General features: G+C 41.4%; 1 protein-coding gene across 1 annotated transcript in view; it reads right to left on the reverse strand.

The window, feature by feature from the left end:
- DMD (dystrophin) overlaps positions 1-20,591 on the reverse strand; it is a 2,144,806-nt gene that overhangs the window by 1,082,080 nt on the left and 1,042,135 nt on the right. Inside the window, exons 35-36 of the mRNA XM_054973282.1 lie at positions 18,702-18,830; positions 13,607-13,777 (exon numbers count right to left, since the gene is read on the reverse strand). Of these exons, the coding sequence (XP_054829257.1) occupies positions 13,607-13,777; positions 18,702-18,830 (300 nt within the window). The remainder of the gene's footprint in view (positions 1-13,606; positions 13,778-18,701; positions 18,831-20,591) is intronic.

Below are 20,591 nucleotides of genomic sequence, written 5' to 3' on the forward strand. Positions count from 1 at the left end.
TTCATGAAGCCAGACAGCCTGGTGCTGATCCATTAATTCTCTACGCAACAGAGAGGGTGAACGTCTGCAGATTTGAACCAAGGTTCACACAAGCTTTCCATCCAGTATAAGTGAATTAGATCCCAAAGAAGGGAACCCAAGTCAATAGTTAACAACCAATCTAAAGCAACTAAAATAATAGGCTTATTGGAACCTATTAGTTTACCACCCCTTCTTAATTTGGCCACCTACCTTCAAACCTAAAAACACAATGCAACCTAGTCTAAAAGCAATCTCTTATAATGTACGTGGACTTGGCAATGTAATAAAGAGAAAAAGAGTATATACAAATATAGCTCAACAAAATGCTAATATTATTTTTCTCCAGGAAACGCACTTCCATCCAAACAAAACAAGGAACTCAAAGCCTAATTGGATCAAGCACCAATTTGATGCATACGGAACCTCCAAATCAAGAGGTGTGTCAATTATAATCATTAAAAACACTAATTTCACTCTCAAATCAATTTGTAAAGACCCTAGAGGCAGATATATTTTTCTTAAGGGAACAATTGATGAGGAACAAATGACTCTGGCATCATTCTATGCCCCAAATGAGAACCAACTAGAATTCATTGAGGAGACACTTAAAAAACTTGAGTCATTCCAGGAAGGTGAAACCATGGTAGGAGCAGACTTAAACTACATAATGAATTATAATCTCGACAGATCCCAGTTTAAGGACCCAAATAAACTACAGAAAAAACAAAACTCCAAATTAGCACAAATAATTAAAAACACAGGCCTGCATGACACATGGAGACAAATGAATGCACAGGTAAAAGACTACACATACTTCTCAACACGTCATAACTCACACACGAGAATTGATTATATTCTCACAACTCCTAATCTCACGACTCGCACTATAGAATCAAACATCGGCACAATAACATGGTCAGACTATGCTTGGGTTAGCTGTGTATTGAGGCCCCTCACTCAAAACACCCCAGAAAGACACTGGACACTAGACAAAAGGTTGCTCGTTGAGGACAAGGTTTGTAAGGAATTGGAAAACAAAATTAAAGAGTATATGAAAGAAAATATATCAGAGGAAACCTCAACTCAGATCCAATGGGATGCCTTAAAAACAGTAATAAGGGGACACCTAATTTCAACTTCTGCATACCTCAACAAAAAAAAGAAGGGAGCAGAAAACAGCCATTCTAGATAGGATCCAGGGTTTGGAAAAACAGCACAAAGCTACAGGTAATAAAAAAACTTTTCAGAAATTACAAATAGAACGCAAACTATTAGAAACATTAGAGACCAACAAAATTCAAAAAAACCTTCTATATATGAAACAAAATTTCTGGTATCACTCTCCTAAACATCTTAAAATTTTATCTTGGAGAGTTAAAGCAAAAAAAGCAGCTCAGACTATCTCCTCAATCCAAAACCAAAATGGGATCACATGCAATAAAACAGAGGATATATTGAATACATTTCATCAATTTTATACCAAATTATGTACCTCCAAAAAGCCAAAAGACCACATGATTCTAGATTTTCTATCATCACACAAGCACATCAAGAAAATTGATAACACACATAGCTCACTACTGGATGCACCTATCACAATAGAGGAAACTCTAGCAGTCATAAAAAATCTCAAAAACAATAAAGCAGCAGGCCCTGACGGTTATCCGGCAGAATTCTACAAAAAATTTGGCCCCACGATTGTTCAAATGTTGACGGATATTTGCAATCAAATTTTAGAAACTGGGGAATTCGGTTTCGTTTTCTCGGCCATGTCGGACGCTCCTCTCCGCAGGTCCAGGAGGAAGCGCCCGAGCACTCTGACCGGGCGGCTGATCTGCGAAGATTAGCCCCCAGGACTCCCAGTGAGGGAGGCAGGGTCCGGGACGCTGCGGGAAGAGCCCCCTGAAAACCTATGCGGGGGGTAAATTGCCCGTTTGTCCCTATGGAGGCCGGCAGACGTGCGCGGCGCCTCGTGTGCTGCCGGGCCATGGAAAACGGCAAAGAGCAGAACTAGGCGGAAGCCTGCAAGTAAGCGAATCCCTTCTGTTATTACAAGCGCACGCGAAGGAGTGGTGGGATCTGAAGCTAAGAAGGCTAGTTCTTCCCCCTCGCTGAGTCTCAGAATTTGGCTAGCGGTCCCCCCCCCTAAAATGGCAGCGAAAAAACAGAGTCCCACCCTGGGCAAGTCAATCTCGGCTGCCCTGCAGGGGAAGGGAGAGTTGCTCGAAGAACTGGTGCGGAGGTCGGTTACCGAAGCCATAAAACCCTTTGTTGACAAGCTGAACGAAACAGATCAAAGGGTGGGCTTAATTGAGAGCGAAGTGAAAACCATTAAGGAAGCAGCGGGGGGGGGCAGAGAAGTCTGCTCAGGAAAGTGCGTCACTCGTGAAGGCTACGAATAAAGAGTTAAAGCTGGTGGAGAACCAGCTGATCGGGCTACAAGTGGAACGAACACAAACAATTTTGCGTCTCCAGAATGTGAAAGAGGAGGAAAATGAGGATTTATGGGGTTTGGTCTCGGAACTATTGGCGACACCCGCGAAGGCAACTAAAGAAGAGGTTAAAAGCGCCATTTTGGAGGTCCGTAGGGCTTCTTCAAAATATGCAACGAAGCATCAGCTGCCTCGCGAGATCGTCATCGATTTCTCATCTAAAAGGATCCGAGACATCATCCTATACAACTCATACAATGCGGATCTGGACTTTTTGGGTAACAAGGTCAAGATACTGAAAGACGTCCCATTTTTAGTTCGGAAAAGACGTTTTAAATATAAAAAGCTTGCAGCTCTTCTGAGGGAACGTGGAATAAAGTACAAATGGTTATTTCCTGAAGGCATCTGGTTTAGTTACAAAGATCAAGCTTACAAGATATTATCAGAAGATCAACTAAGGGATTTTGAGGATAAAAATCCGGAATTCCAGCGAGACACCAAGCAAGAAGAAAACGAGAAGTCTGAGGGGCGGGGGGAGGAAATGAGCACTGCGGCTGCAGTTGCTCAGAGAGAACTGCGTCTGGGACCCAGGAGGGGGAGGAAAACTTAATTTGAATCTGAATTGTAATTTGCATTATGTAAGGTCGACCACTCCATCAATATTATACAAAGCTTTAGTTTTTAATAATGGCAGTATGAAGGGAAAGCATTCTGTGTAGTGTAGATGTTATATGTTGTTGTTTGGGTTTTTTTTTCTCTTTCCTTCCCTTGTTCCCCTTCTTTTCCTTTGTATTGTTAGTTAATGTAGTTAATAAAAAGAATAAAAAATGTTAAAAAAAAAATTTAGAAACTGGAATTTTACCCCCTTCATGGTACAAAGCCACAGTAATTTTACTACCGAAACAGAACAAAAACCATCAATTGCCAGCCTCTTACAGGCCAATATCACTGCTCAACCAAGATTATAAAGACTGCATCGATTCTTACAAAACGCCTGAATAAGTTTATTGGCCACTACATACACCCTGATCAAACAGGCTTTATTCCAAATCGTGATATCACAGACAACATCTTTAAAACTTTTCACATAATGGAGGCAAGCAAACATCTCAAACAAGACACACTCCTGCTTTCTCTTGATATAGAAAAAGCGTTTGACTCGGTGGAAACAAATTACCTATATCACTTACTAGATTTCATGGGATTTGGACAAAAATTTATTAAATCTATTAAAGCAATTTACTCACAGGCTAGAGCTAACTTAAAGATCAAGGGCAAAACCTCAGATGATATTTTTTTATCAAGAGGGACGAGACAGGGCTGCCTCCCCTCTCCTTTATTATTCACAATCGCGTTGGAGCCATTGGCAGCAAGCATACGTGAACAACACAACATCAAGGGCATAACTGTGGGGAAAAACACCTTCAAGCTCGGCCTATTTGCTGACGATATGCTGCTTTATATTACACATCCTATGGAATCACTCTCCTCTTTGCAAGAATCACTATACAACTTTGCTCAAATCACATGCTTAACAGTTAATATCTCTAAATCAACAATATTGGCCATTAAGGTAGTACAGCAAACTAGAGAGGCAATTAAGACCAAATTTAAATACACCTGGGCAATAAAATACATTCCATACTTAGGCATTAACATCCCCTCTCAGTTGGGTTCGATTCTAAAATATAATCATGACATGAAATTCAAAACTCTTAAGAATGAAATCTTATCCTGGAATAAACAACATCTCTCTTGGATAGACAGATTTAATCTTATAAAAGCATTTATATTGCCTAAATTTCTATATATGTTCCGGGCTATACCATACACCATTCCACCAGGAAAACTAAAATTATGGCAATCCACTTTAAATAACTTCCTCTGGAATTACAAGTGTCCCAGAATAGCATTTAAAACCCTCAGGCAAAAATCACAGAAAGGGGTTTTTAATTATCCAGACTTGGATATGTATGCCTTGGCCACCCGTCTAATGAATTCATGCCAAATTCTCATGAAGGACAACCAACCTGCCTGGATAAAAATGCTACATTCTCAAATTGCCCCCATAAAGATACAAGAAGTACTACGGGGCCCTCATTGCACCCTAAGTAAACTACAGGTAAACACATTTGTCACAGAAATAATCTGAGTCTGGCTTAAATGTAGAGCTAAAATTCTCCCCAAAATCTCTAGGTATACATCCTTTTTAACACAAGAGTGGTTCCCTCCAGGAAATGATGTAAGCACGCGCAACTTCTGGAGAAAGCTAGACATTACTACCCTAATAGATATTTCATCTAATAGGGGCTTATTATCAAAGACTGAGTTAGAGGCAAAAACCAACTCTGCTATACCATGGTTTCTCTACTTACAACTCTCACATATGGCTGCTAAAATAGACTTGGCAAAAATTTTAAGCACTCCTAAAACGGATTTTGAAATGATCCTTGGTCAACTAGCAGATACACCAAGGAAGGGTCTCATTTCCAAAATGTATAATATCATTCTCCACACTGAGAAAAATAATGCCACTAATTTGTATTTAAAATGGAACTCAGATTGCAACGACCAAATCGCAACTGAGCAATGGGACCACGTATGGAGGTCTTCACTGGTCACTACATCGGAAATAAATACTAAACTACTAAATTACAAAATACTCACTAGGTGGTACTACACTCCAAAGAAACTTGCAGCAATTATTCCTACATACTCCCCCTATTGTTGGAGAAAGTGTGGTTTTGTAGGCACTTATTTTCATTGCTGGTGGCATTGTCCCATCATTAAACAATTTTGGGAAGAAATTTTTCACCACATATTCTTAATCACGAAAATTAGGATACCTGTTAGGCCACAAATTGTATTTCTCCACTGCTGGCAAGGGGTCAAAATCTCAACACCAACTAGAGAATTAATTATGACACTTCTGACAGTCACAAAGAATTTAATTACACTAAACTGGAATAAGCAGCGCCAACCTTCCATGAAACAATGGTTGCTAAAAGTCTGGGATTTCATTATCATGGAAAAAATTACTTGCAATCTGCATAACATGAAGAACCTTAACAGCAGTTCAGGCTTTTATGAGAAGTGGATGCTGTTCTATGAGTATATAGCAGAACATGAATTGCAGGCACCTAACCACTTATATTAATCTATCTTTGACAATTGATTTAGTGAGGTCTTGCTGCTTGCTGCTTAAAAAGAGACTGATAAACAGTCTCTTTCTTATTTATACTGAGTACCTTTCCCGGCTGGAAAAGTGTTTGTGTGGTGGGTGAGGGGCCTTTTTCTCCACCTTAGTCCCAGGCCTACAGCTAGGCTCTTGGGCACAGCTTCTTCTGCTGAGGGCTCACAGGACTCTTTTTTATTTTGTTTATTATTAATTCTTATTTTGTGCACCTGTCCCGACTAAGAAGGTGTCTGGGTGGTGGGCTGGGGCTCTTTCCCCCCTGTCTCAGGGCCACCACCTGGCTCTGGGGCTAAGCCTATTGGGTTCCTCGATTGACGGCTCACAGCATTCTGTTTTATTTTGTTTATTGATTATTCTTATTTTGTGCACCTGTCATGACTGAGATGGTGTTTAGGGGCCTTTTCTCAGGCCCACTGCCAGGCTTTGGGGCCAAGCTTACTTGTTTCCTCGGCTGAGGGCTCTTCTTATTAGCTCTATGAGGGTTCAAGTGAGGGGCAAGGGTCGTCATGGGGGGAAGAAGTCCCAAGCTTATTCTGCTGGCCCACCAGTGCCCAACAAAGACCTTCTTTTTCAAGATCTGTTTGTGGGGATGGAGGAGGAGGCAGAAGAGTTGTCAGCATTACCAGAGGAAGAGCAGCTGCTAAGACTTTTTGAGGAGGAGGAGGAGGAGGAGTAAGAGGAAGAGGAGAAATCTCAGGGTGCATTGCGGATCTTGAAGAAACATCCAGCTCCTTGACATCCCAACCTCTTGGGGCTGCCCTTGCCTGCAGTCCACCCCTTACTCCATTCTCCCCACCCAGTCACACCCATCCCAGTCCCCATTTCAGGCCCACACTTTGGCAGCACTTGCTAACTGTCTCCAACAACACCAGTGTGGCACATTGCTCGGCCTACGATGTCCTTGTGTGTAGGGGCTTGGACCCCAAGCACCAGTCATTCACTACCTTCTGCAGGCATCTGCTGAGGCACCACCCAAGTCTGTTGCCTCCAGAGCAAGGATAACCATCCAGTGGGGGGACAAAGAGGGCTTCTGAGCTGGGAGAAGGGGGAGGGGAATGGGAATCCACCCTGAGGAAGAAGACTCACACTTGCTCTGAGGGTGCTGTGAGTGGGAGTGGAACTTCCAGGCACGCTCCCTTTCAGGAGGTTGTTCCCTCGGGGTCAGTGGCACTGCCAAGTAAAAGAAGCAGGGGAGGCTCAGAAGGCACTCACTCATGTGGTAGTGGAGATGATTGCTGTGGATGAACTACCGTTGTCTGTTGTGGATGGTGTGGGCTTTTGGCGGGTGCGGTGTCATGTAGCCCCCTGGTATACCATGCCCTCGCAGTGGATCATTGGCCGGCGAGTCTTTCCATACATCTACTGCTCTGTGGTAGAGCTGGTCTGAAACAAGCTGTTCAGAGCACAAGGGCAAACCATGCACTTCGCAGAGGACCTGTGGAGCATCCATCACCATGACTACCTTGCCCTCACTGCCCACTGGTGGAAATTGGAGGACCTCCAGACCACTAGGGTAAAATCAGGGCCCTGGGAGGAGGGGACAGCCCTGCCACCGGGCTACAGAGTGGTTCTGCTCCAGGTGCATGGGATAGATGAGGACCACACAGGGAGGAAAATTGCCAATGCGATCAAGGCTGCACTGAGGGTGCGGGTGCCCACGAGTGGTGTTACCTGTGGCTACATGGTCATGTATGCTGGTAGAAAAATGGTGGTAGCTGTGAATGACATGCCCCTTGAGGGCACTATCTGTCTGGTGTGCAAGCTGCACCTGGTTGTGAGGGATGTTCTTGGGCTGGATAGGATCATCAAGGCCAGCTGGGACCAGGGAACATTGGACATGCATATTTTATTGTACAGCTGCCACCGTCTGGCTGCCCACTTTTCCTTCAACATTCATTCTTCCTGCCAGCTGCACAAGAGGCAGGGGGTGGAGAGTCATCCTGAGCACCAGTTGTTCGAAGACATGCCCACTCATTGGAACTCCACCTACGTCATAATGGCTTGTCTGTTTGAGCAAAGAAATGTGGTGCAGGATATCATGTCTTCTGTGTCCATTTTGCAGGAGGGAGAGGAGCTCAGCATTAGTTCCATGGACTGGCTAGCCCTCTCCCAAATGGTCCATGTCCTGAAGCCATTTCAGGAAACTGATGACCTCCAAAAACCCCACTTGAAATATGTCTCCAAATTCTGAAAACTGAGATTCCTTTGAAAAAAACTATTCCCTGGGCTTCAAGATTCTACTCTCTGACTGATGTGACATGGTAAGATTATTCAATATTCGTATTCCTGAAGAAGCCTTTCCTAAAAGAAGAAACTTTTGTATTTACATCCTTTAAAAGGGAACAGGCCATTTAATTGACTTGAGGTTTATCTCTTACTAATCTTACCATGATTTACTTCAAAGGGAGTTCACATTTGATTTTGTTCCTACTGACTTGAATCTTCTAAAATGTTCAATAACACTGATTTGTAACCCTTGATGCACTGTGTTAGCTAAAGCATACTAGACAAAAGCAAAACAGTAATAAGAAAGTGATTGGGAGAAGGTTCACTCCAACTCAGTAATCTACTTGCATAGAAAATAGAATTGACAGACTAATGGTAAAAGTATAATTAGACTCCACACACAATTTACACACATTAAAGAGAGGCTAGATTATATTAAAGCATTATATATTATATTTATCAAACTGTGTATAACAGTGCTAGCCCTATATTTCTTATTGTAGAATCTGTTTAAGTGGTTTCACCCCAGACACAGTACAGATATTCAGCACAAAACATATGAGTTTTTCCCTCAGGTATTTATGACTAAGAATTTCATACTATCCTTTCCATCACCAATTAATCTTAGCTGTTGCTTTTTAATTCCTAAATAATTAAGCAACTCCAGTACTCATTATATCTGCCACCTAGATTCATGCCATGGTAACATTGAGATTAGACTACTGTTATTCAATCTACACGGGTCTCCCCTCAAAGTCATCCCAGAGACTCCAGCTGGTGCAAAATGCTGCAGCTCATTTATTTTCAGGAGCTAGATGAAGCATGCATATCACTTCCATTCTGCACTCACTCCATTGGCTACCCATCAGTTACCAGGCTCAGTTCAAGGTCATGACTATTACATTCAAAGCCCTTCATGGCCTATAGCCCATATATCTTTCTCCCTATATTTCACCAAGGCAGCTTCACTTATCTGAGAGCCTTCTGCAAATACCATCCTGCCACTGAGCTAAAATAACAACTGCCTGTACAGGCGTTTTCTCTGCTGGTAGTACCCAACTTATGGAATGGCCTGCCTGAGGACATCAGGAAAGCTCCCACTATTCTTACTTTCTGCAAATTATGCAAGAATGAATTATTCAAGAGAGCTTTCTACCCAAGTAATAGGGCTGTGTCTTAAGAAAGCTCAAAGTGATACCTTGGTAAGGGACAGGAACTGTAGACTAGGCTATTGGGTACTGTATGCTAATGTAGATACTTTCTTACTGGGTAGTAGGGCTGTGCACTTCGGGATCTGCTTCGGGTAAAAAAACCCAAAGCAAACCCGATCCAGAAAGCTTCGGTAATGCATCCGGTAAAGCATTCAGAAATGCTTCAGAAAGCTTTGGGGCTTGAAAGCAGTGGCGGGGCCCTTTAAACATCAACCCTCCCACCTCTACCCACCTACCTTGTGGTGGCTCCAGGCCAGCTCCTCTGCTGCCACGCCACCACCAGAGCCTGCAGGATGGTGGGGGAGGCCGGAGCCACCTCCTCCAGCCCTTCCTGCCCCTCAAATGGCCACAGCACACTGGCACCATGGCAGCCATTTGATGGGCAGAAAGGACTGCAGGAGGCAGCTCCAGACTTCCCCACCACCCCGCAGGCTCGGGCGGTGGCGTGGCAGCAGAGGAGCCAGCTGGCTCCAGGCCATGAAGCCTTGTGCTGCCGCCACTGCCACTACCATGGTGGTGGTGGCGGTGGCAGCCTGCTGCCCAGCTGATAACCCTCCTGCCACCAGGTAAGTGGTTGGGGGTTGGAGGGGTCTCCCTGGGGGGTAGAGGGGTTTCCCCAGGGAGGGTGGTGGTGGGGGAGTTTCCCCCCTCACTTCAGTATGCTCCGAATCTTCATGGAGCATACCTAAGTGATTTCTGGAACCCGATTCTGAAGTGGCTTTCCACTTCGGATTTGGGGATATTCCGGATCGAAGCTTTGGATTTGGGGGTATTCCGGATCGAAGCGGGAATACCAAATCTCTCTGTCCATGCACAGCCCTACTGGGTAGTTCAATGTTGCAAAAGATGTTATGTTAACTACTTAGGCTTTAATTCAGAAAACTTTCATTTATGTAGTTGGTTTTATGCACTAGCCAGCATACCAAGCTGCCATCAGCCTCTTTTAACCCACAGCTTAAGACCAAGAGGTGCTAACAAGCAAAAACACCCCTGCAAAGTAGCCATGTTCCAAGGTTCATTCAAAGAACAAATAATTTGGTTGCTTACGGCAAATTGACCAAGGTAGTGGATTCAGACTGAAGCCACAATCTCACCAATATAAATAAAGGAAATTCATTAAAGAAAATGCAAAATGCAAATAAACAATCATAGAAGTACATTGGAGAATGAAAAATAATAACAGATTATTTAACTAGGCTAACATGCACTTGCAAACCTATCCTATATGTTACCTTTTAGCAGGTTTCAGAATCCAAATGGGACCATTAGCTCTTAGGTCCAGTAATCCAGAAGTCAAAAGCACAAAGGTTGCTAAATTCAGGAATCCACTATTGGCAGAGAATTCAGAAAGAGGAACAAAAGGTTTCTCCAGTAAAATGTGTTCCCAAGGAAGGGGGAAGGGGGACTAGAGATGGGCACGAACAGCAATACAAACAAAAAGCCACAAACAGCCCAATATGCTGTTCGCAAACAAGCTGTTTGTGAGGACCCATGCTAAATGAACAGGTGGTCGTTACAAACCTCGTTCGTTGCTGTTCGTCTTGCTGTTCGTCAAGCCAGACAGTCTGGCACCTGCAATCAATTCCCTTGGCAACTTAGGCAGGGATTGTCTGAACTCTGTCTGAACTCCTGCTGTTGCCCTGGAAACTCCAATCTAAGCCCAATTTTGCTTGATAGGCAGGTCTTCCTTTCAAGTGTGGAGCTCGAAATTTGTTACAAGGGAGCAAAGACCGGGGAAGGGGGGCTTCCAGCTCTGACTTTGCAGACAGTGGAGAGGGAGAGACAGTTGCTGTTGGCATTTTGATAGAGTGCATTGGAGCTTGAATTTTCTTTGTGTGTGGTGGGATAGGGATCTACCCCCTCAAGTTCCAGAGCTGCTGTCAGGCTCTGGGCCAAGCTATTATTTACTATTGGTACCTTTCTTGCTGCCTGCTCAAGTAAGGTTTCTGGGAGTGGTGTGGTAGGGATCTACCTCTTCAAGTTCCAGGGCTGCTGCCAGGCTCTGGGGCCAAGCTATTATTTATTAGTGGTACCTTTCCTGGTGCCTGCTCAGGTCAGATTTATGGGAGTGATGCAGTAAGGATCTTGACCAAACTTGGATGATGGCTGGAGGAGAGCCAGTTGGCTCCCACAAACAGCCAACCATGAACATGTTCATGAACAGGGCCATGTTTGTGGTTATTCGTGAGTCCTTGTTCATGGATGGCAATGAACAAGGAACATCATGTTCATGTTTTTTTCTGTTCATGCCCATCTCTAAGATGAGCTTTTTTAAGAGCAGCCGCTTGCAGCAGGACTGAACACTTAGCGAATCAAAAAAGAGCCAAAACCTGTGATGGCAGACTCTATAGTTGCCCATAGTCACCTGCAGCTCACGCCCCCTCTTAATGGCTGGAGATTGGCTTTAGTTTCCCAAAATAATAATTAAAAAATCTCAAAAGCCTGAACAAGAATGTTTAAACTGAACAAGAAACAGATTAAATAAATGAGTTTCTTTACAGCAGACTATAGATAAATAATAAAATAAAAAATAATAAAATTGTTCCAAATCTCTCCCTGCCTGGTCTTGTTTAATATTTAATAAATGTTATGAATTTTGGAAAACAATATACAATTAATATTTATCAAAATAGGGCCATGATCTCAATCATATTTAAACACTGATATAACAAAAGCAAAAGCTGTCCAAGCAGTTTTCTAACCAATGTTTTTATTTCAATTTACAGGTGAGAGCTTTGTTGAGCACAAAGTAGTGACTTAGTAATGTGTATTTCTACTCTCAGTTGCTTTTGGTCCTTGTGTGAAATGTTTCTTTCAGTTTTGTTTTCCCATCCATTTCCACTCACCTCCAACCCACTTTCTGATTATTGGTTACTCATTGTAGTCAAACCACTCCTCCCTTCCTTCATCTTTCTTCCTGCTTTTTAAAAAAAAAATGTCAGTTTCAAATTTTTATAATGACCTAACATTGTAATAATAGATGTGCAAGTTCTCTGAATCTTTCTGTTTTTTAAAAAGTAAGCCTCTAGCCCTTCTCTTGTGGGGATATAAGGCATTATCTCCGCAACGGGGCTAGAGACTTACTTTTAAAAAATAAATAAATCTGGGGATTCAGACAACCTGTTGTATCTATTATTACAATGTTAGACCACTATAACATTACAAAATTAATGATTTTTTTATTGCAGAAGCCCCATGGAGGGGAACTTAAACATGTGCTAAAAATAAAAGAGGAGGGGTGCTATGATGCCACCAGTGATGGCACTGATGGCAACACCACCCTTGTTTGAAAATCCTGATTATTTAGGGCATATAAGGAAGAAAATAAACCAACTCCACAAGTGTAAAAATGCAAGAGAGAAGACGTATGGAAGAACTGTACCCAAACTGATTCCAAAGGTTGTGGATCAACTGATAAGAAAATCAGGAATGAACTAAGCATGCAGAAAAGCCATGATCTTAGTAATCTAACATGTGTTTTATCTATGTATCAGAATAGTGCAGATGTTGTTGCAAAAGTTTGTTGACCAAACAGAAAATTTCAGCAAACCCAAACATGAGTATTAGATTAAAGCATTTTCACAGGTGACTATAAAGACAATATACTATAAAATGTAAATTCTAATTTTTCAAAAGATGTTTCAAATATGTATGTGATACAGATAAACTAGCAAGAGAGCTAGAATTGGCTCATTTTGTGTGAGACTTGGCTTTATGCTGTGTAGTGTTTGAAATCACCTCAGAAGTTATTGGAAAGTGACAATATTATAATTATACTTTGGAATAAATCACTGTGCTAGATCTTTTGATTTTTCAGTGTACTTAAATGCATAATTACATAAATCACAGATTGAATGAATCAGAATTGTTTCCAAAATATCTAACATTTTTCTGAAGTAATATTTTACTCATGTCTTTCCTAGAGCATATGGAGCCAGAGAAATTGGTGAAAAGCCCCCCCCCCCCCCCACTATTTTGACTAGTGAAAAGCAGGCAGGAGGGAAACCAGAAGTGTATTCTTCCCCTTTGCAGTGCTCCCTTACAGCATTAAGAGAGCAAGCGCTGCTTAAGGTGAGTCCCCTCTATATATTTCTGACTGCAAGACTGATCACACATATGTGATATGCTGTGTAAGATGCATCGTCTATCTGAACTCTCACTCCATGGTCTACATGTCAGCAGATAGCTTGCAAACAATAATCTTTCATAAAATGAATATGCCGTAAAATTATATGCTGAATTGTAGAGTCATATGCTAGCTGCTTTGAGTTCACCATTATTGTTGCAACAGCATGACTACCAGGTCTACTGAGATGCATCCTCACTTCTTTTAAATGTAGTTGGATTTTGACATGCACACTCACATGCACACACAGATACCACAGCCATGCTCCACTCCCCCCTGCCCTGTTTTGCTAGCTTCCATTTTGGAAAAAAATGTCTTTCAAGAATTGCACCATTCTGTTAGCTTTCTATTTAGCATGAACATGTAAGCTCCACACTGGAACAATTCTTCCTACCTTTTCACTTTTAATTCTTTGTGAAATGGCTGCAAATCGTTGGTTGAGCTCTGTCAGTTTGGGCTCTATTACTTTCCTGCAGTGATCTCCACAGTTTGTCATCAAGTCTACTGCCTGGTCACGCACAGAGTCCACCTTTGGACGCATATCATTCAGCTCAGCCTTTAAGCGCTACAGTCCATGAGTAAGAGACAGGGCTTCAAGTTAGTAATAAATGCAGGGGGGAAGAAAAAGAGAGAAAGAGAGAGTGTGCAAAGGAATAAGGTGCAAAACCATCAAGCGAATTTTAGACAAATGTCTGCGCAAAGCATCTAGTCATGTAGCTCTGAATAGTCTCTGACTACTTTTTTCATATTTTCAGGCTGATAGAGACAGTGGAATAGAACATGGATATGCATTTAATTAAGTAACAGATCTTCAGTATGTTTTTGGCTGCCACATAGAGTCCTTAGTTGGAGAAAGACATTGCTGAGGAACAGAAGCCTTAATTTTGAAACATTTCACATCTAATAAATATTTAGACGAGTTATGTGAAGATAAAGAGGTCAGATTAACAGTTTAACTTTTCTGCTACAGCCTTTGCTGTTATATTGAAATGAATGCCAATGGCCTAAAGTTAATTCTTACCTATTCATAAAAAATAGGGCAATGAGTGGGAGGTGCACCTTGAAATAAATCCATTGAATTAATAGAAAAAGGAGGTACATGTAAAATTAAAGAGAGAGTCAATGAGGTATAGTTGTTAGAATACTGGACAAGGATCTAGGTGAGTTAGGTTTGAATCCCCACTCTGCCACAGAAGCTTGCTGGATGACCCTGGGCCAGTCACACACTTTCAGCCTAACCTACCATATGGAGTTGTTGTGAGGATATTACTGCAGAGACTACCTTGCAAAGACCTGCAAGTTGCTTTCCTCTGAGTTACTGAGCAAAGAAAGAGGCAGTCTGGCCTAACTTTTCTCTCATTGCTCAGAGGCTCATGCCCTCTGAAGAGCGTGCAGAGTGAGCATGATGAATGTGCAGAATAAGCATGTCTTTCCCCATGCGGGTGACAATGTCAGCTGTCATTGCACTCGCCTGTTTCCCTGGAGAGTTGAGTGGATGGTTTTCCTGAAGGTCAATTTGTCAATCTTCAATTTCCCAGTTCTAGACTTTCAGGGTGAGTGATGTGAGCACACCTTGTGGCCTGCATCCTCTATCAGTCTGTTTTGGGGAGGTGGGGAAAAGCTCTTTTCCCAAAATTTAACTTACGTAGAAAACTAGCAGGAGGGAAACTTGATTCAGTTGGCACGCCATAAAATGCACAGTCCATGTTGGAATCCCCCCTGCACCCACCCAAAAAGCAGCAGCCCAGACAGCACAATCTTGGACCTTGGCACAAATCTGTGCAGAAAATTAAGAAAAACAGTGCTAGAAATGTTCTCTTGCCACTGGAATAGGAAGATTCAGATAGAGATGTTAAGGAAAATAGAGAATTTGACACCATGTAAGTACCATAAACAAGCAGAGGCAAACACCCAGAATGCAGCTATAGAATGCTGTTGTTCTTGTGTGTAATGTTAACTTTTTTCATTACAGAGGTTGGAGGGAACAGGATGGCCATTGATGAAGGGATGCTGCAGCTTGCAGCTCTGTCGGCTCCACTGAGCCAGTAAGTGGCAGTATAGCCTGAAGAGCAGACTGCAGAGAGAAGAGAACTTGAGTTTCCTAAAACTACCCCTCTCTCTCACTTTCTGAAGCCTTCTTTGAGAGAAGAAGCCATCTTACACTAAGTTACAACAACTGTGCTTGCTTGTCATTGCCTTGTGCTTAGTGGTTTGGCTTAGTGATGATGACGTAGATACTTGGTTCTGTTTGGTGGTGTTCCCTCATTGTGTCTGGGTTCTGCTTGGCGTCTGTGAGAGACACTGGTTCTGATGGGTTTGCAACAGTGTTGCCAACTCATTTTGCTTCAGTTTGGATTGTGTGGGATTTGCTAGTTTCACATGATTTTCTCGTTTGATCTTGGTCCCACTGCTTCAGTTTGGTTCTAGGGGGATTCCCTTGCTTCAGTTGGTTCTGTTGGGCTTTGTTGGTTCAGCTTGTATTGGTACTTGCATTGGCCAGGGGTTGCCACTTTGCTTAAAGTTTCTTAAGGGGGGCAACCTTATTCAGAGGACCATAGAACTGGAGCCCTGGTTCCAATCTTCCTGAAACTTGGGGGTCTTCAGTGGACAGAAAGGAGTAGGTTCCCTGCAAATTTAGTGGAGTTTGCTTGAAAATGACCCCCAGTACTTTGGATAGTTTTCCCCATAGGTAATAATGGCCAGATAAATTCAGGATTCAGTAATCTCACTAAACTGGATTAAAGAATCTGATCCGGACATCTGTGATATTGAATATTTATGCTATCCGTGATACCCAGATCCAGATTAAATTGGATTTTTTTATGCACACTCTTAGAAAATGATACTGCAGCTTCCAATTCAGCAAGAATCAAATAACATAAGGAATCAATAAAGCCACATCTGTCCAAGCTCAATCTGAGCACCTTTTTGCTTAGGAGCAACTTGAGCTGCTCCTTCACCTGCCTATCTCCTTCTTTATCAGCTTGACTGCCTGTGGAACCATCTGCTAGATACCAGCCCAGATAATATCTTTATATAGCACAAGATCAGACTTCATCAAGCAAAAGGGCAATTCTACTCTATATCATACACTGATGGAGCTGTTCCAGATGATTTCACTCTGCTAGAAAAGGTTGGTCTGTAATCCAGTGGAGATCAAAGTGGAAATGATGAACAAAACTACTGGCTTTCAAAATGATGTCTCTATTTGAAATTGTGGTCTTGCTATAGTAAATGAGATATTCATCAAGAACATGTCTTCATACAAGATATTTGCAGTTACTCTGGACTGAAGATTTCAAGAGTGCAATCTACATTTTTGTAAATTTTGATGACATGATATATAACAGCACTTATGAAATTATTTAAGGTTTGAAGCTAATGCTCACCTCCCCAAATTTCCTTGAACAACACTTTTTGTATGTGTAAGGTGTTATGGAACCATTTTAAGGCAATGTTACCGACCGTGTTGGTTCATAAACTAATAATTAAAAGCAATTGTCCAGGAAATGGAATGACTTCAAAAGAAAGTTAGCCTTGCTGTATCTATTACAAGGCAAGGAAACTTTTTTTCCTCTGCATGACAAGCAACATAGGACTGTGTTACTGCCATAGAAATATCTGGTAGACATAGCTCCAGCTTCACAACTTCCTCTTCCCTATGTCATTTAGTCTGATACTAATTTTTTTTAAAGCATGTGATAAGTAAGAAAATCCTTTAAAAAAAAGGCCACTGGAACAATTCTGACTAGGTTTATTATTCTTTTCTTAAAATGCTTCCAATTTATGTTCTATAATAAATGCATGTTTTAAAACCTAAAACTGGACAACTGCATTTGTTCACAGATTTCTGTTTATTGATAGGTGAACTGCTTCATATTTTTGCTTGGTATAATATAAGATTGGAAAATTATATCAAATCACTGAATAACCAGGAATCTTTAGGAGGTAAGTCCCAAATTTCCAGAAGATTTGACTAAGAACAATGCTTATTATGGTGATAATGGAAAATCAGCAAGTGATTAGGTCCAACTTTTACATTACATGAACCATTTGCTGGCAATTTACAACTTAGAAATTTAATGGAGTGGGCACATAAATGGAATGGGAAAATAAGAACAGTGCCAGAAGTATTACAGGAGCAGGAAGATATAAAGCCAAGAGTAGGACAACTATTCTGCTACAGAAAAAAGAACTAAGCATTTGTAGGGATTCAAAATTTGATCGTAAAGATGTAACTTTTTGCATCTTGAGCTGGTTACTGAAGAGGATAGAAAAGGATTAGAACCTGTGGGGAAGGGAAAAATATAGAGAAGCAAGTTTCTCTTCTGATCTTGTGATATTTTCAGTTTTTCTTCTGCAGAAGTGTGTGTGTGTGTGTGTGTGTGTTGTAGAGCTTGTATCTGTTCGGATGATGGAGGTCAGGAACCTGAGCAAGAAAGGGATGTTTTCTGAGAAATATTGTGAGGGGTGAGGGTTGGGGATTCTTGAGAAAAAAATTACATTTTGAAAAGTCCACCAAAAGTCCACCAGGCATCTGACGAAGAGAACTTGATTCTCGAAAGCTTATGCTAAAATAAAATTGGTTAGTCTTAAAGGTGCTACTGGACTCTTTTTGATTTTGCTACCACAGACTAACACGGCTAACTTCTCTGCATATCTGGTATATAAAGTGATAATATTGCATGGTATCAGTAACTTATATGGAATATTGTTTACTGTGTATCAAGATGGGAGCAAAGGTGGCATGGCATAGCCCAATCTCATCAGACCTTGGAAACTATGTAGGGTCAGTACTTGGATGGCAGACCAAGGAAGACTCTGTTGAGAAAGGCAGTGGCAAACCACCTCCGCTTCTCACTTGCCTTGAAAATCCCAGCAGGGGTCACCATTAGTCATTGTGACTTGATGGCACTTTACATGCTCACTCATGTATCAAAGTATTGTTTTCCTAGAGCAGTTAGACATATATTTCTATATTTCTTTCTATAATATGCTCCAACACATCCCCTTTCAAATGTTAAATCATATCTACAAAGATTATATCAAATACCAATAAAATGTTGCAGGTAAAATCAGTGCTTGGAAAGCCATAACCTATAAAAGCTTGGAAAGCTATTACCTATATATAAGAAGAAAAGAAATTTGATAAAAGTAGCAAACCTATAAAGCCTTGTATTCTTTTTTTAAAAAAACTAGTATGTTAAGATAACCATTTTGTTGAGATACAGGCTTAATGATAAGTGTTCTACTCACCATGAAGTTCCTAACCCACAAAATAACATATTTATTTTTTCTGTTGAAAGGGTTTACCATTACTCTGCATTTTGCAATATTATTAAGCAATTTAAATGTGATATGATAATGCCTTTGTCAAGAGAAAACATTTCACTGTGTTCTTAAGATGCAACGGGAATCCTGTACGGAAAAATTCTGGATATGCCATATCTACCGTATTTATACTGTTTTCTGAACACTGCATTTGTTACCTTAATAATTTCTTCCTTTTGTTGAGGTATTTGGGTTTCGGATTCATCCAAAAGTATTTCGGTTCGATACATCCAGGTAGTTATGTTAGCAACATTCTGATCAAAAGTCTCCATGTGTTTCTGATATGCCTGTATGTAGATAAATAGAGGAAATCTTTCATTATAATATATGAACGGCTGTACCAAAAAAAGGTATGGCTATGAAAACTCGGTAAATATTGTCCAGGCCCACAGAACTGAGACATAATTAGCTAATTCATTAACCAATTTGAACTTGTTCTCAGTTCACTCAGCAACATCCTTCTGCTGACATTTCTTGGTCTCCAAGTTTACTATCTGGGTTAAGAAATAATCATAGGGAGAAGATTTTTAGTAGAAAGAGTATTCCTAACTATGAACCTCTGGGAGGTTAAAACTTCCCCAAACTGGATGGACTGAGGGATACAAATACATGCTTCTTTATGCTGTCAGGAAATGCTGGTAGCATGGAACAGTGAGCCAGCCAGCTGGAGCTTGGAATAATGCTGAAGAGAATCAGTTACCACAGTGGGACCTAAAGTGGAGGAGTGATCTCAGGGAATATCCTTCACCCAAGCCCAATTTCTCCTACAAAGAAATTGCCTTGTAAGATTTCAGGAGTTGGCCTTAGAATCCAAGCTCAGTTATTAAAACCAAGGGACATTTAGGCTCTGGGTGAGAGTGTCTGTTATTTGTTTGAAGGACTGTGTGCAGAGAGAAAAGACAGATCTCAGTGGACAGAGTTTCCCTGAGGCCAATTACCCAGGGGCAGTCTTAGCCAATGGGAATAGGGGCAGCTGCCCTGGGCTCCACATTTTGTGGGGGCCCAACTGCCTGTGGCCCTTCCTCACTGAAGGAGGAAGGACAGTAGAAGAAGAAAAGTAGACTCCTATCACTACTTTCATCTGCCCCATCTGGATAGCTGACTTCTGGAGGCAGTGATGGATCTTGCTCACTTTCCACAGAGTGAGGGCCATCCCTTGCTTGGCCCCAGAAGGAAGGTCAGTGGTGGGTTGATAGTCCAGAACAGTACAAATAAGTCCAGAACAGTATACAAACAAAAGCATCTTGAAAGACTGAAGACACCAAATATATGTGCATAATACTTACTCTGCTTAAAAATAATATAGGAGAATCGGGACAGAGGATTATTAAAAAGTTAAACAGACTTATTTCAGTTTAAAAGATGGAGTTATAGAATTGACAGCTGTCATACAGTAGCAATAGATGGAACATATGCTAAATGATATTGGAGATATTATTGACTTGCTATCATAGCGACAGCAGAAATTTATACAGATTGCCTTCTTGTATTACTTAACTGGTAAAATTACAATCCCTCCCCCTGCTTGCAACTATGAACTTGTTCTCAGTTCATTCAGCTACATTCTTCTGCTGGTATTTGTTTGACTTCAAGTTTACAACCTGGGTTAAGAAATAATTTCCAGGAGAAGGTTTTAGCAGAAAGAGTACAAAGTCTTGATGTTTAATCATATTATTTACTGTCTTGTAGCTTATTATAAACTAGTGGATGGAGCAATACTGATGGATACCCTGAAATAATGGCTTGACTCTTACAATACTGAGTAGAAGACATTAGTAGTTGCAATCTAGTTTCTATTTCTCCCTCACCACAGCATTCTCCAGTGAGCCCCTAGTATGATGCTGGGAACTGGACAACCCTTTGATACAAAGTGCCATAAAGCATGGAGACCTGTGGTAATGAACAAGAATTGGGATGAACTGCTTGATTTGCCATGATTTTTTCACTTACAGAAGATGGAGAATTTTTTTTCCACCAGCAGAAGAGAGCAAAACAGGTCCCAAAAACCCTAAATTTACCATGGGAGATGTGGAATTTACTCAGCTGGC

The sequence above is a fragment of the Eublepharis macularius genome, chromosome 3 (assembly GCF_028583425.1).
Source record: "Eublepharis macularius isolate TG4126 chromosome 3, MPM_Emac_v1.0, whole genome shotgun sequence".
Taxonomy (NCBI): domain Eukaryota; kingdom Metazoa; phylum Chordata; class Lepidosauria; order Squamata; family Eublepharidae; genus Eublepharis; species Eublepharis macularius.